General features: G+C 32.4%; 1 protein-coding gene across 1 annotated transcript in view; it reads right to left on the reverse strand.

Moving 5' to 3' along the window:
* The window catches only part of LOC114329839 (iron-sulfur cluster co-chaperone protein HscB), a 36,151-nt gene extending 20,990 nt beyond the window's left edge, over positions 1 to 15,161 (reverse strand). The window contains exon 1 of the mRNA XM_050655828.1: positions 14,700 to 15,161. Coding sequence (XP_050511785.1) covers positions 14,700 to 15,034 — 335 coding nt within the window. The 5' untranslated portion in view covers positions 15,035 to 15,161. The remainder of the gene's footprint in view (positions 1 to 14,699) is intronic.
* Positions 15,162 to 15,450: the final 289 nt, after the last annotated feature.

Raw genomic sequence — 15,450 nt, forward strand, 5'->3', positions numbered from 1 at the left:
TGATGAAGCCATCCTTCGAGTTGCTGGACTAGCATAAGTTAAAGATGATATCAAAAAGTGTGCGAAAAAATATATAGAGAAATTTAAAGTGCATCTTAATGTGTTTGCAGAAGGTTTAGTAAATAAACCACATACAGTTCAAAGGTTAAAACGAAAGTTCCATCAGAGTTAATTGATTAATACTAATGTTTCTAACCTAGAAACATGCCAACCAAGAGAACAGGCAGGTTTCCGCCCTGGGTATGGTACAAATGACCATCTTACTTGTCTAAAGGTCCTAATCGAAAAAACTATGGAGTACAACCGGCCGCTAGTTCTAGTATTTGTTGACTACAAAAAAGCCTTTAACACTATCGAGATGGTAGCCATCTTAAGAGCTTTGAGAGATTGTAGAATCGACTACCGATATTCCAACATTATTCAACATACACACACAGGCCAAATTAAAGGAACACCTTAAAAATGTAACATGTTTGATGTCCCGGATTTTCTAAACCAGTTATCCGATTTGAGTGATTTTTTTAGTATGTTATAGCATTATTATTTAAAAATATCGGTGTGATAATATTGTTGCTGGACAGGTAAATGTCATTTTATACCGGGTGTAACAATCATACTGTGTTTTTCCATCAAAGTTTGGAACACCCTGTGGAATATTCTAGCATATATAAAATATTGAAATTAAAACTCAATTATAGCCTTAGGCTTTATTAACATTTTCTTTTTTGACTCATTCCCTTATGTTGGATAATAAAAAAGTTAGGTATTTTAACAACGACAAACTTTAAGGGCTAATTCTGCATGAAAAATTAATGACCGTTTGCTTTATAAACATACCCAGATAGCACGGCACGTCCCGAGGACGTCTGTTTCAGGTCCCACTTAAGTCCGAATGTCCGGGGACCTCAATCGGACGTCCCCAGGAATTAGAAATCCGGACGTTCCCAGGAAGTACGTTTACGGACATCGCCAGGACGTCTGTTTCAGGTCCCACTTAGTCAGAATGTACTGGAACCTTAATCGGCAGTCCCCAGGAATTACAAATACAGACGTTCCCAGGAAGTACGATTACAGAGGTCCATAGGAATTACGAATCCAGACCAATCCAGGAAAAATGTCAGTTTCCGAGCTGAATGGCTCCGTATCGTGTATAGAAAAATTTACCACAGCGGCGGCTCGTGGCCTAAAAAAGTGGTGAAGATGAGGAAAGTCTGCCGGACCAAAAGAAATTTCGATATACTTATACCTATGACGCGCCCAAATCTCATTAAAAATTCTTTAAAAAATGTTTAGAGTTTAGGGCCCTAAAAACTTGAAAACTTTTTTATGGCACTTATATTAGAGACGAGGATGAAGAGATACTTAAACAAAAAAGCAGTATGTATTAGATAGATTAATAAAACTGACGTAATCAATTTTTATAAATCACGTCGAGTCTTTGATCGTTTATGGAAGCAAATCTATCAATTATATATTCATAGAAAGGATAAACTAAAAGTTTTTAGCTTTTTTAAGCACGAAAAACTTCTCTTTCTACAGATACGGTATTCGATGGAATTGTCAGAATTAAACAAAACAAATTATAGGCTTCTGTAACAATGTCTTTAATTGGTTGTAATTTTATAACCATTTCTTGCAAATTACCATTTTTTACCATGCCCACGCAGAGCATACACAGGCGACCCTATAGACTTTGTAATGGCAACCGAAGGGTCAATCGAATATATAAAAAAATTGGACATCTGTTTGTGATGCATTGTATAATGCATAAATCTAACTATATTCTGTGATATACTTAAGCCATACGCTAAATAAAAAAAAAAAAAAACATTTTTTAAATTTCCGTCAGCATAAAAAAGGCAGAGCTCTCTTTTAAGTCTTTGAGTTTTAGTAAATATTTGCCAAAAACTCAAAATAAATTTTGAAAAGCGTCGGAAGGAATGATCAAACTGTATGACCCAAACTTTGTTGTATCTGCTAAGCTTATTCATCACAATCACAATTTACAAAAAATTTTAATTCATCACAATCCTGAAAATGTAATCCATGTCCGTTAAAATATATATATATATATATATATATATATATATATATATATATATATATATATATATATATATATATATATTAAATAAAAAAATTGGGTAGAATTTGCATTCGTGCTCATACCATCATCACACCTATAGATCTTTTCAAAGTATTAATAACGGTCATTGTGCTTGCTTTGTCAAAAACAGAATTAAAAAATTATTCACTTCTTTTATCACGTATTAATTGACGAGTCCTTTTTATCTAGTTTAAACAAAAATGAATATCTAGGGACGTTTTTTTTTAAAAAGGGCATATAAAATAATATCTGTTATAATATGAAACATGTCGATAAAAACTGCTAAAAATGTAAACTCAAAATCATTTAAATCTCATAAAAAGCCTTTAGCCAACTGAACTGATTTGCGGTCTTCCATCTTCCGAAAAAAAAAACGAATACTGCCCATCATAGCACGCATCCAACTAAAATTTTACTATATTAGGTGAATACGGCGGACTTATTTTTAAATTCATCTGCACTTGCTAATTTGGGTACTACCAGTGCCGATATGATGACGTCACGTTGCCATGACAACCGTTGACGCTTGTGCAGCCGAGAGCCGAAATTTCATCTACGTCTTCATCTAACTCTGCTCGAGTCATAGAAGTCAAATGACACAGGTCAGTATCTGACCGTCAAGGACCTACAGTTTTAATTTTTGTATTACATATTGAAATTCTTTTTTAATTTTTGGATTACATATTAAAATTCTTTTTTAATTTTTGGATTAATTAAAAAAAATAGGTTTATAATTAATTTCAGTATTTAGATATAATAATGCTACTTATATTTTTTTATTTTTTTTTTTGTCTCAATTTGATTATATTTTTTGGTGAAGATCACCTTCACCTACTTCACCTGGCCGGCCGCCGCTGATTTACCAACCTTTTTTTCTGGTTTTATTTAAAATGTCATAACGTTTTTAGGACTTCATTTAATTTTTTAATAATCCAGAAATTAATTAATTACATACCTCTCATCAATATTTTAGTTATTTTAATTTGTTTCGGTTGGATGGTTGCAGTGAATGCCTGTCAATACCAATGTCAAACGATCAACGAGGTGTTGGCTGGCGGAGGCGTGGGTGCATAGATTAGGGGGTGGGGCGTGGGTGTTTGTTTCATTTCATTTGTTTGTGTTGTTTTATTGTGTTTCTTGTTTCTTCTGTTTGATTTCATAATTTCATCATTTGCTTTGATCACTTGATGGTATCAACTTGGCAATAATTAAATTGGATATTATTATTATTTGCGTGAATTCTTGGTAAGTTTTTAAGTTATTTTTATACTTGGTTTTCTTTGCAAGATACTTACTGCATTTTATCTGCTATCTGAGCATATTTTTATTTCTATAGGTCTTGTTAGTTTTGGTTGAGCAAAATTTTATTTTTAAGTTTTGTTCCTTTTTGTATGTTTTGGCCGTAATTAGATATTCATATCCTTGGAATCATTAGTGTGAATTCTTGGTAACTTTCAAAAGTTATTTTTATACTACCTTTTTATTCACAAGATATTTAATTTTTTATAGTTTTGTACATATAGCAATGTAAGTACAAGTACAATGCAAAAGTATTACATGCAGGCAAAAAGAAAGAACAATGCTACTTCTTTACGTCTGAATAAAAGAAGTAGACTTGTTCCAGTCGTTAATTGTATGGAGAACGAAGACATCATTGTTGAGAGCCATGAAATATCCAATGTTTCTGAGAAACTGTCCAACAATGAGCTTCAGAATGTTCATTCAACTGACCAGCAGAGAACTGAAGATTCTGTAAAACCTAAAGATTTTTAGTGGATTGGGCTTTGCATCACAAAATAACTCATACAGCCATTAATAATTTATTGAAATACTTCACAAATTACTTTCCAGAACTTCCTACTGATGCAAGAACATTATTCAAAACGTGTAGAGAAATACGAAGAAAAACTGTCCCACCTGGAGAATATCATCACTTTAGTGTAAAGTCTTGATTAGAAACGTTATACATTCAGAATATTAATTTATTGAAAGACAAAAATATTTTTAAACTTGTTATTAATATTGATGGTTTACCTTTAGCAAAAATAGTGGTAGTCAGGTGTACCCTATTCTGTGTAAGTTGAAAGGAACAACATTTGTAGAAATTATTGGTATTTATCATGGCTATGAGAAGCCTGCAGAGGCTAATATTTTTTTAGACATCTTTGTATCAAGCCTTATTTACCTTATAAATTATTTAATAACGGTATTGAAATAGATGGTTGAACATTTTCTATAAAAATTAATTCTGTTGTTTGTGATGTACCAGCAAAAGCTTTTATTACATACACAAAGGGTCATTCTGGTGATGCTTCATGTAGCAAATGTATAATTATTGTGTACGTAAATTGTGTATGTAAATTATTAATTTTCAATTGGTATCTATTATAAGTAAAAGAGTTATCAAAATTTGGCGGATCAAGCACTTATAATTTTATCAAAAGAGTAATGTCAACTATATTGGCAGACAGTCTTATTATTGGGTATAGTTGGCTGGGTCGGAAAGGAAAACGTAGCCTTGAGAGTACGATGGTGGGAAAGCTGTTTGTATGTGAGTATTATATCACAATAATTACCATTTAAAAAGATATTTTAAAAATATGTGCCTAGATGAACTCACATATTTAATTCATTTTATAATCAAAAACAACGCAACAATATTTGATTGTACTTTTGTTTTTCAATAACTGTTAATTCTAATTTATAAAATTTATTTACAAATAGGAAACCTCTTATTTTCAGCAATATAATACTAGTATTTTCAGCAATATGTAGATTGGATAGTGTAGCAGGACGAACGGTTGGCCGCATATCACTTCGCCGTGATGAATGTGAGTTAAATCCCCAGCCTGTTGAAAGGAAAACAAAAAGGCTAACACGTCAGTTTAAAATTCATAAGGCTGATCAGCCTATGTGATGGAGCAGTACGACAAGTGATAAGGGCATGTGGCTCAGTGATACTCCCTCATAGATCCCTACCGGAAGGATATATACATCATATATTTTCAGCAATATAATATAGTAAACACTGAACTAAAAATGTAATAAAACTGTAGTGTAACAAGACAATGGATAGCCAGTAGTTATTTTGTATAAAAATTAATTATTTTAAATATATTTCTTATAGTGTTTATTTTTCAATTTTAGCTGCAAAAGTGGTATTTCGCCGAACAAAAAAAAACGGAGGAAGCGATTAGAAGTTATATGAAAAGGGGAAAGGAGAGGCTGACTGCGAAAGAAAATAAAAATATGACTTAACATGATTATTATTTATGAAATTTTAATAAAAATTTGTTTGAAATATATTTGTTTTTTTTTTCATTTTAAATGCAGATTTCATCTTTAAAAGTTTCAAGTATATTCAGTATAAAACAATTTAATATTTCCTTTTCGACATTCTTTAAGAGCTTAGGCGCAAAATTTTGTGCCAATGCTTTTTAAATACATTCATTTGTTTTAATCCTGAAAAAGGATTTTTGTAAAATTTAAAAACTGAATGAAACATTACATTATTACCGAGGGCAGAAAGTTCCTGAAAACTTCTATAATGTTTATTTTAACAAGTTACAGGGGTAAAAAACAGAAAAAAATTTAGTGTGATTTTTAATATCAAATATCTCATTCAAAAGAAACTTTGTTTATTTTAAGGGACTTTCGGCCCTCGGTAATAATGTAATCTTTCATTCTGTGTTTAAATGTTTCAAAAATATTTATTAGTTTTATCAGGATTCGAAAAAAATGAATGCATTTAAAAAACATTGGTGCAAAATTTTGTGCTTACGCTGTTATAGTAGTTGCTTACATGTTGTATTTAAAAGGCAGTCCCAAGGAGGGTTTGGTCGGCCGTTCCAAGGAGGGTTTGGTCGGACGTCCCAAGGAGGTTTTGGTCGGACGTCCCTAGGAAGGCTTGCTCGGACGTCCTAAGGAGGGTTTGGTCAGATGTCCTGAGTACGGATGATTTTGTAACATCAGACGTCCTCGGTACGTCCCGAGGATGTCCCAGGACCTGAAACGTATGTCCTCTGGACGTACGAATGTCCTAGCGGTACGTCCCGAGTAAGTCCCAGGGATGTACTTGTGCTGTTTGGGTATGTCCGCAAATGCTTCGTTTCCGAGATACGGGATGTTGAATTTTTTCTTACAAGTTGACGATTTATTTATTGCTCTAAAATAGGTTGAGATATGCAAATGAAATTTGGTAGATTTTAAGAGTTAGTTTTTGCGCATTTTTTAACATACAATTAATAATCTCGTATTCACCATTGGCGTGCATACGGGTATAAACATTTTAGATATAGCCCGTATCCACGCCAATGGTGAATCTAAGATTCTCAATTGTATGTCAAAAAATGCGCAATAACTACCTCTTAAAATCTACCAAATTTCATTTGCATAACTTAATCGGTTTTAGAGCAATAAATAAATCGTCAGTTTGTAAGAAAAAATTCAACATCCCGTATCTCGGAAGGGAAGAGGAATTGGTAGGAAGAAATATTCAGGGCTCCGAAACCTTCGTCAAAGGACTGGCTTATCAGCAGATCAACTATTACATGCCGTACAAGATCGAGAACGATATCGGCAAATTGTCATGGAAGCTACCCACGCCTAAAATTTGGACACGGTACTTAAAGAAGAAGTATCTCGGAAACGAAGCATTTGCGGACATATGTTTATAAAGCAAACGGTCATTAATTTTTCATGCAGAATTACCCCTTAAAGTTTGTCGCACTTATTTAGAAACACCCTGTATTGATGAAGAACATGACTAGTTGTTAAAGTACCTAAATTTTTTATTATCCAACATAAGCGAATGAATCAAAAAAGGAAATGTTAAGAAAGCCTAAAGCCACAATTTAGTTTTAATTTCAATATTATATATATGCTAGAATATTCCACAGGGTGTTCCAAACTTTAAGGAAAAAACACAGTATGATTGTTACACCCGTTATAAAATAACATTTACCTGTCTAGCAACAATATTATTACACCGATATTCTTAAATAATAAGGCTATAACATACTAAAAGAATTACTCAAATCAGACAACCGGTTTAGGAAATCCGAGACATCAAACATGTCCCATTTTTAAGGTGTTCCTTTAATTTTGCCGGTGTGTGTATATGTATATGCAAATGCCGCAACAGCAATAATAAACCTCACTCCATACCCAAACTCAAAAGATAAAACTAAAAATGGGAGTTAGACAAGGAGACAACATATCACCAAAACTGTTCAATGCTGTAATGCAGCATGCGTTCCAGATGTTAGAATGGGAAAATTGAGGTTTGAATGTCGATGGTGAAACCACTACGTAGGTGCACCACCTAAGATTTGCAGATGACATAGTTTTAATAACCACGACTTAAAGGAAGCCCACGAAATGCTGCAAGAACTACAACGAGTTTCTCAAAAAGTGTAGTTGGAAATAAACTTTGGCAAAACTAAAATGATGACCAATTTAGTACCTAGCAGATCATTGAAACTAGATAACTTCCATATCGAAACAGTTGACAAATACATCTATCTGGGCCATGAAATACAAATAAGTAGAGACAACCAAACATGCGAATTATCTAGAAGAATAGCTTTAGGATGAGCAGCGTATGGCAAACTAAGAGACGTGTTCCAGGGAAATATCCCAATAAAGCTAAAAAGAAAAGCATTTAACCAGTGCGTACTTTCGGTGCTTGCTTATGGAGCTGAAACACTGACATTGACTAAAGCATCTATACGAAAATTACAAGTGGCACAACGAAAAATGGAGAGATCCATACTTGGCCTAACTTTGAGAGACAGAATACGAAATGATGAGTTACAGCGAAGAACTGGAGTGGAAGACATCATATAGCGCATTACGAAGTTGAAGTGGAAATGGTCAGGACACGTCGCAAGACAGAGAGACAACAGATGGACAAAGAAGATTTTGGAGTGGCGGCCAAGGGCAGACAAGCGAAGTCGTGGAAGACCATCTACCAGACGGACTGACGACATTAAAATAATAGCAACAAACTGGATTGCAGCTGCGTAGGACAGAGAAGGGTGGAGACATCTTGAGGAGGCCTATGTCCGACAGTGGACAAATTTGGATGTGTGATGATGATGATGAATGTGTCAATTAGTGTCAAGCCTAATATTTCAATAGATAGAACAAAGCTACCAAATATATTGCAAGAACTTAGCATATTAGCAAAATTAATAAGACTGATAGTGCAAATGACACTGAAGAACTTTTAAAATTAACAAGGAACATCAAATTCATCTACAGGAAATGATGATCCTAAGACAGTTGAGTGGAATGACAGAAAAGGAACAGTTAAGAATGAATGTATTCATTCAAGATGACAATCAGATAATAAAAAGAATACAGTAAAACCTCCGCTAACCGAAATGATTGGGGGGTAGGCTGTTTCGGATAACAAGAATTTCAGATAAACATAGCATTGTTTTTTGTATTTTTCTAGTACCAAATTACCTAGTATTCTTGGTCAAAGTTGGTATTAAAAAATACTATGAGGTGATTTCGTAATGTGTTGTATATTTAATTGAGTTCTTTAGTTGTATGAAAGCAATGTTGATGATGTTGACAAATTAACATCGAATTGTTTCTGTTTTGCGATAAAAATTTACTTTCTATTGACGAAATCAGCTGTTTCAGTTAAACGATGTTTCTTTTAAAAAGGTTTCAGTTAACGGAGGTTTTACTGTATCTAAGTTGTAAGTTACTGCAAGGAATAGGAGGTAACAACCCAGGAAAACCTGGTAGAAGATACTTATACAAGACGTGTGTGTATGAAGGTAAATAATATTGACATGAGCCAAGATGTAAACTTGTGAAATTAGAGAAGACCATCACATATAGAGATAAAGGAAAAGATAATGCAAACCATGATCAGAAACCAACCATTTTTTATTTTTTTACCTATGGGAGGTTTTACTTACTGCGGGTAAAAAAACTAATAACATGTTATTTAAGAATGTTACTGTCCAAGTCATAAGATAGTACATACTACTAGTTTTTAACAACATAAAAAAAGTTGCAATGGAAGACATTGAAGTTCTACAAATATTAATAAAAGCAGTAAAAGCACTCTACAAAAATATCAAAGTAGCTATCAAATCGGGCAATAGAATATGCAGTCCATTCGATATGACAAAGGGACTGCTACAGGGCTGTGCCACATTCCCTACCCTGTTCAGAATATTCCAGGAAAAACCCCAAAACTATGGAATAGAAAGAGCGAAGGAATGTGTATACCAGTAAAAAACAAATGTCTATATACCCTAAGTTTTGCTGACGACCAAATAGTGATCGCACAAGACGAAGATAACCACAGTTTTATGATGAGAAAACTGGGACAGGAATATACACAAAATGGGATGGAAATGAAACCAAAGAAAACTTAATACATAGAGAATACAGAAATAAAACAGCTGGAAATAGACGAAGGTAAACAAATCAAAGGAACAGACAAGTACAAGTCTCTAGGTTTGATAATATCAAACAAAGGAATAGCCGAAGAAAATATAAAAAATAGACTAGGTACAACAAACAAGGGACTGCATACAAAAATTTAACCAGGTACTGTGGGATAAGAACGTCAGTATAAAAACAAAAAGAAGAATATATAATATCGTAACAAGATGTATCCTCGCTTATGGGTGTGAAAATTGGAGAATAAATAAGAAATCCAAAAACAAAATGAGAGCAACAGAGATGGAATTCCTAAGGAGAAGCTGCAGAGTAACAAGAAGTAGAATAAATAACAGAGAGTAAGAAAAGAATAAGAATGAGCTCAGATATAATAGACTATATAGAACAGAAGATATTAACCTGGTACAGACATTATATTTTATTTTATTTATTTATTAATGGGATACCACCCAATTTAATATATACACAAAATATTATAATTATCTAGTGATACAATAAATATAAAGATATAGTAAATATGTATGACAAAAATTGGCGATGCAGCTATATAGAAAAAACAAATATTAAAATAATACAAAGTAAATAACAAATATAAATCACATAAGATTACAAATTTTTTTTAAACACTGTCTACAAACATTTTCCGAAGCGCACAGCAACAAATCAAGGTCTATTCTATTTCCATTTAGAATGATTCTACTCAGAGGAGAATACCTACCAAAGTTGCAGCGATGAATTGCAAAATTTTGGGATGTTCTAGTAACTCTAGAGGGAACATTAAAGTCAATTAGAGACAGTAGATCATTGCAATTAATTTTTGAATTCAGTAGTTTATGAAGAAACAAAGCATCAGCATACATCCGTCTGGAAGATATCCTAGTAAGGTTTAATTTATTTCTAATTTCTGAGTAGGAATGGTCACTTAAAGGTTTGTGTAATTTAAAACTTAAGTACCTAATGAATTTTTTTTTTGATTTTTTCAAGCTTGGCTATATGGACTTCATAAGTGGGTGACCAAACAACTGAGCCAGTGTTGCCAATCGGCGGATAATTATCCGATTTGCGTACCTTTTTGAGAGCTGTTGTATCTTCTTCGTACCTTTAAATAAATCGGATATTTGCGTATATTTTTCAGTGTATCTACCATCTACTAAATCTTTCTTATCCATATATTGCCAACACCAACAACACATTAATTTTCGTTGGTTCCACCCAAATTTTAATACTGGATGAATGTTAATGTTAGTAACATCCGACATCCGATACTTTTCATCTTTTGACAAAAGGGACATGTGCAAATTCTTTTGTTTAGAATTTAAATGCACAAGTGCCTCCTCTTACGGCATACTATACTAATCCAGTTCAAATTTCAGAAACCGTCTGCCCTCCGATGTTATTAATGAGTTTTTAGTTTTTAGTCTTTAAACTTATGAAAGCTAATTCACGCACGATTTAGTTTTATTTTCATTTTATGTAGTGCAGTGCTTAAGTAAACGTCTGTTTGAAATAATCTTTAAAAGTATTCATTTTTTTCGAATCCTGAGAAAACTAATATATATTTTTGAAAAATTTAAACGCTGAACGCAGAATGAAAGATTACATTATTACCGAGGGCCGAAAGTCTCTTAGAATAAACAAAATGTTTCTTTTGAATGAGATATTTGAAATTAAAAATCACACTTCCCCTGTTCTTTCACCCCTGTAACTCATTATAATAAAAATTATCTTCAGGGATTTTCGGCCCTCGGTAATAATGTAATATTTCATTCTGCGTTTAAATTTTTAAATACTACATATTAGCTTTCTCAGAACTCGAAAAAAATAATTCATTTTAAAAGCATTGACCAGAATTTTGCGCCTATGCTATTAATGTAGCTGTAGTTTTTTTTGTATTGATTTATTTATTATTTATTTTTCTAGTACCTAGTTTTAGGTAGTTATTACGTTTTAATAAAATAATATTTAAAAGTGTTTTTTTTTACTTAAATAATTATAATAAATATAACGATCCAAATAATGAAATATTTAGATTTATTTATTTATTTAGAATTGAACACTTACGATAATACAAAATACGAATAATATAGTAATAGTAAGTAAATAGTATTTACATACATGAATTAGGTAATCAGCTAGGATACGAGATTTTCATCTATAAAAGAAATTTTTTAAACTGTGAAACATAGAATCCAGCTGATTAAAGGGCCGGTTGTTCGAACGCTAATCAGAAATGGAATCAACTGATCATTATCAAATATTTAATTACTGTCAATGTCAACTTTGATTGGGTTGCTGAAAACATAATTGATTACAATTATGAGATTAATTGATTAATTAATCAATTATGTTAATAATTGTTACGTTAATTGATAATTAATAATTAATTAATCAATTAATTATGTTAATTATCATAATGATAATTGATTACAATCAACTGATTGGCGTACGAACAACGGATTTTGTTATTTCATGGTTGTTAAGGGGACTAAAAGAATAACATTGGCAACATTGATTTTAATAACAGAATAATTTTGGACCTAGCGTACCTTTTCGTGACAAATCGGATATTTTTCGAGCGATCATCGGATAATCTAGAGAAATGCGATTGGCAACACTGAACTGAGCAATACTCAAGAACAGATAGAACTAGGGAAATGTAAATCAGTCTGATGGAATTAATGTTATGCAAACATCTAGAAGTTCAACTAACGAAACCTAACATTTTAAATGCCTGGTTATTCACATAATCAAAATGAGCGCAAAAATTTAGTTTGGAATCTAATTGAACACCTAGATCTCTTACAGTTGATACAGCCTTCAGTGGTTCTTCAGCTAATTTGTAATTATAAAAGAGGTTGTTAATTCTTCTACAGAAACTAATAAAGTGACATTTTCCAACATTAATGCTCATTTGGTTCCAATTGCACCATGCCATAATTTTGTTAATATCATTTTGAAGTTTTTCACAATCTGAGATGGATTCGATAATTCTATAGATTTTTAAATCATCAGCAAATAGCAGAAATTTAGAGTTAATTTGAGATTTAATGTCATTAACAAATATATTAAAAAGGAAAGGCCCTAAGTGGCTTCCTTGTGGAACACCAGATGTTACGGAAATTTCACTAGATTGAAAGTGTTTAATTTTAACAACTTGTATTCTGCTAGTTAGGTAACTACATAACCAGTTATACAGATTGCCCGTAAATCCAATAGCTTTAAGCTTGTTACACAACAATTTATGATTCACAGTGTCAAATGCTTTGGAGAAATCTGTATAAATAGCATCCACCTGTAGTCTCCTTTCCAAAGCATCAGATATGTATTGCGTGAAAAGTAAAAGATTTGTAGAAGTTGATCTACCTGAAAGAAAACCATGTTGCTCTTCAATTAGTACATGGCATAAAGGTGTTTTAATAGAGTCGCATATTATACTCTCTAGAATTTTAGGAATAGAAGAAAGAATGCTTATTGGTCTGTAGTTAGCTATATTACTCCTGTCACCTGATTTATGAATAGGAACAATAAAACTAGATTTCCACAAACTTGGACAAATACCTGAATCAAGTGAATGAGAAAACAGAAAATATAAGGGACGGGTTAAAGTACATCTACATTTTTTTAATAGTATGGGTGGAATTCCATCTGGTCCAGAGACTTTAAAAATGTCTAAATTGGCTAATTTTTCAAATATGATTTCAATAGATACATTACAAGAATTTAGACTCAGTTTTTTTATACTCTAAGGTGGGCTGTATTAAATCATCATCATTTGCTCTGTAAATATTTTGAAAGCATTGCGCAAAATTATTAACGATATCCGCACCATTATTAAGCACTGTGTTTCCAAGAAACATAGTGTTTGGTAGACCATTATTTTTGCGTTTGCTGTTAACAAAATTCCAAAAGTGCTTTACGTTTGTACTAATTCTAGATTCAGTTTGACTTATATAAATATCATGACATGACCTGCTTAATTCTTTGCATTTGGTTCTCAAGGACGAGAAAAGTAGATAATCATCCCAAGAATTTGTATGTTTATATATCTTATGAGCAATTTTTTTCCTAAATAATAATGATTTTAGGTCATTAGTCATCCAACGAGGAAGTTTGGGATTTTTTAATCTTACACGTGGTATTGAACAATGGATACCAAACTGCAATATGGAGTAGAACGTGGCTTCGTTAATATCTCTGCAAATACCTAAAACATTCTCCCAGGAGATACTAGCAAGATACATATTAAGAGCAACATAGTCTCCTCTCCTAAAATTGAAGGCAAAACTATCATATTGAAGCTCAGGCATATTATCTTTAATAGCTAAAGAAATAAATAACGCAGGATCATAACGATCACAAGGCAATAAATGAATGGTGGGCTACAACAACGTTGTAAGTGACAGATTGGATCAAAGTGAGGTTTTAATGCAATATTATTGTATATCCAATGACCAATGCGAGCATCTTTCAATCAGGCTAAAAACATTTTACCTTCCCCGAGTTTTTCGTACCGCAATATTGGTATCCGTATTGTCATAAATGACTTGTCAATAAGTTTTTTCCATCTCTTGCATAATCTTAATTCTGTCGCTTACAACATTGTTGTAGCCCACCATTCAAATAATCATTAGCAATTTCAACTGTTACATTTTCATTATCATTAGCAAAAACTAGGTCAAGTAAAACTCTGTTACAATTTATGATGTGATTAAGCTGAAATAGGTTATAAAATGCAAAAGTATCAACTAAAGTATCAGTAGCAGTGTTACTATTATTACTAAAGTCAGAAGAGCAGCCAAAAAACTTTGGATAAACAGAATAGGGGCCGTTCAAGTATTACGTAATGCAGGGTGGGGGGAAGGGAACATGCGTTACATAGTACGTGAATGCCCCATTAAGGTGTGTTACATAAGAGGGGTCAAAAATCTTCAAAAACCGCATTACGTAATACTTGAATGCTCCCATAATAGAGTGAAGCTCGACAGGAAGAGAGGAAGACCCCGAAGGTCTTTCAGAAATGAATTGGACGAAGTAATGGAAAGAAGAAATCTGCAGGAAGGGGGCTGGCAAAACAGAAAGAAGTGGAGAAAACAGTTGAATGAAGGAATACAATAAAAACTTTGGAAATACTTAGTATATATAAACAAAAAATTATAATTACCTATTACTAAACTTGTCCGGATGTATATAGCTTTGAAAACTCCTAAATTTCTCCTTTAAAAGTTTCTGATCAACATTAAAGGTCTCTTGAACTCCCATTACCTTAAAATAATTATTCTTCTCATTTGGTACTTGTATAACGTTACATTTCTCACAAAATATGTTAGACCCCTTCCGCTCTGCACGACATTTCCAGCAATAATTTACAGATATTTGTGAGCTAGAGGTTCCTAAAAAGGAAACATTTACATTTTGATTTTTCCTTATAATTGAATGAGTTGATGTATTGTAAAAGAGTCGTCGGATATGTGAAATTATCAATGGTGTTCGCTTCATTTTACTTGATTTTATCTATTTTAATCATTAATCACTTAACAACTACTTATTTATAAAATTTATTTTGAAATTCTACCAAATCCTACATAACCAAATATTTGAAATCAAACTTGACGTTTCGTTTCTAACAATTCTTCTTCTTATTTGTAACTGTCTTTAACCTTTATTATATTCAGGAATAGACCCTGATAGTGTGACGTCAAAACGTCAAAATTTTTCCAAACACGTTGTGTCTAGGTATACGCTAACGTGTACGCAAATAAAAAAGTTAGGTAGAATTAAACGTCATAACAAATATTTTTCTATCAAACAAACACTAAACATATCAAAATAGCGTGTATCAAAATATACAGTCACTGCCCACGCTAAATAGTCACTAGCTTGATGAACTTTTTTATTTGCGTATATTTTAGCGT

The sequence above is a fragment of the Diabrotica virgifera genome, chromosome 7, assembly GCF_917563875.1.
Source record: "Diabrotica virgifera virgifera chromosome 7, PGI_DIABVI_V3a".
Lineage (NCBI taxonomy): Eukaryota > Metazoa > Arthropoda > Insecta > Coleoptera > Chrysomelidae > Diabrotica > Diabrotica virgifera.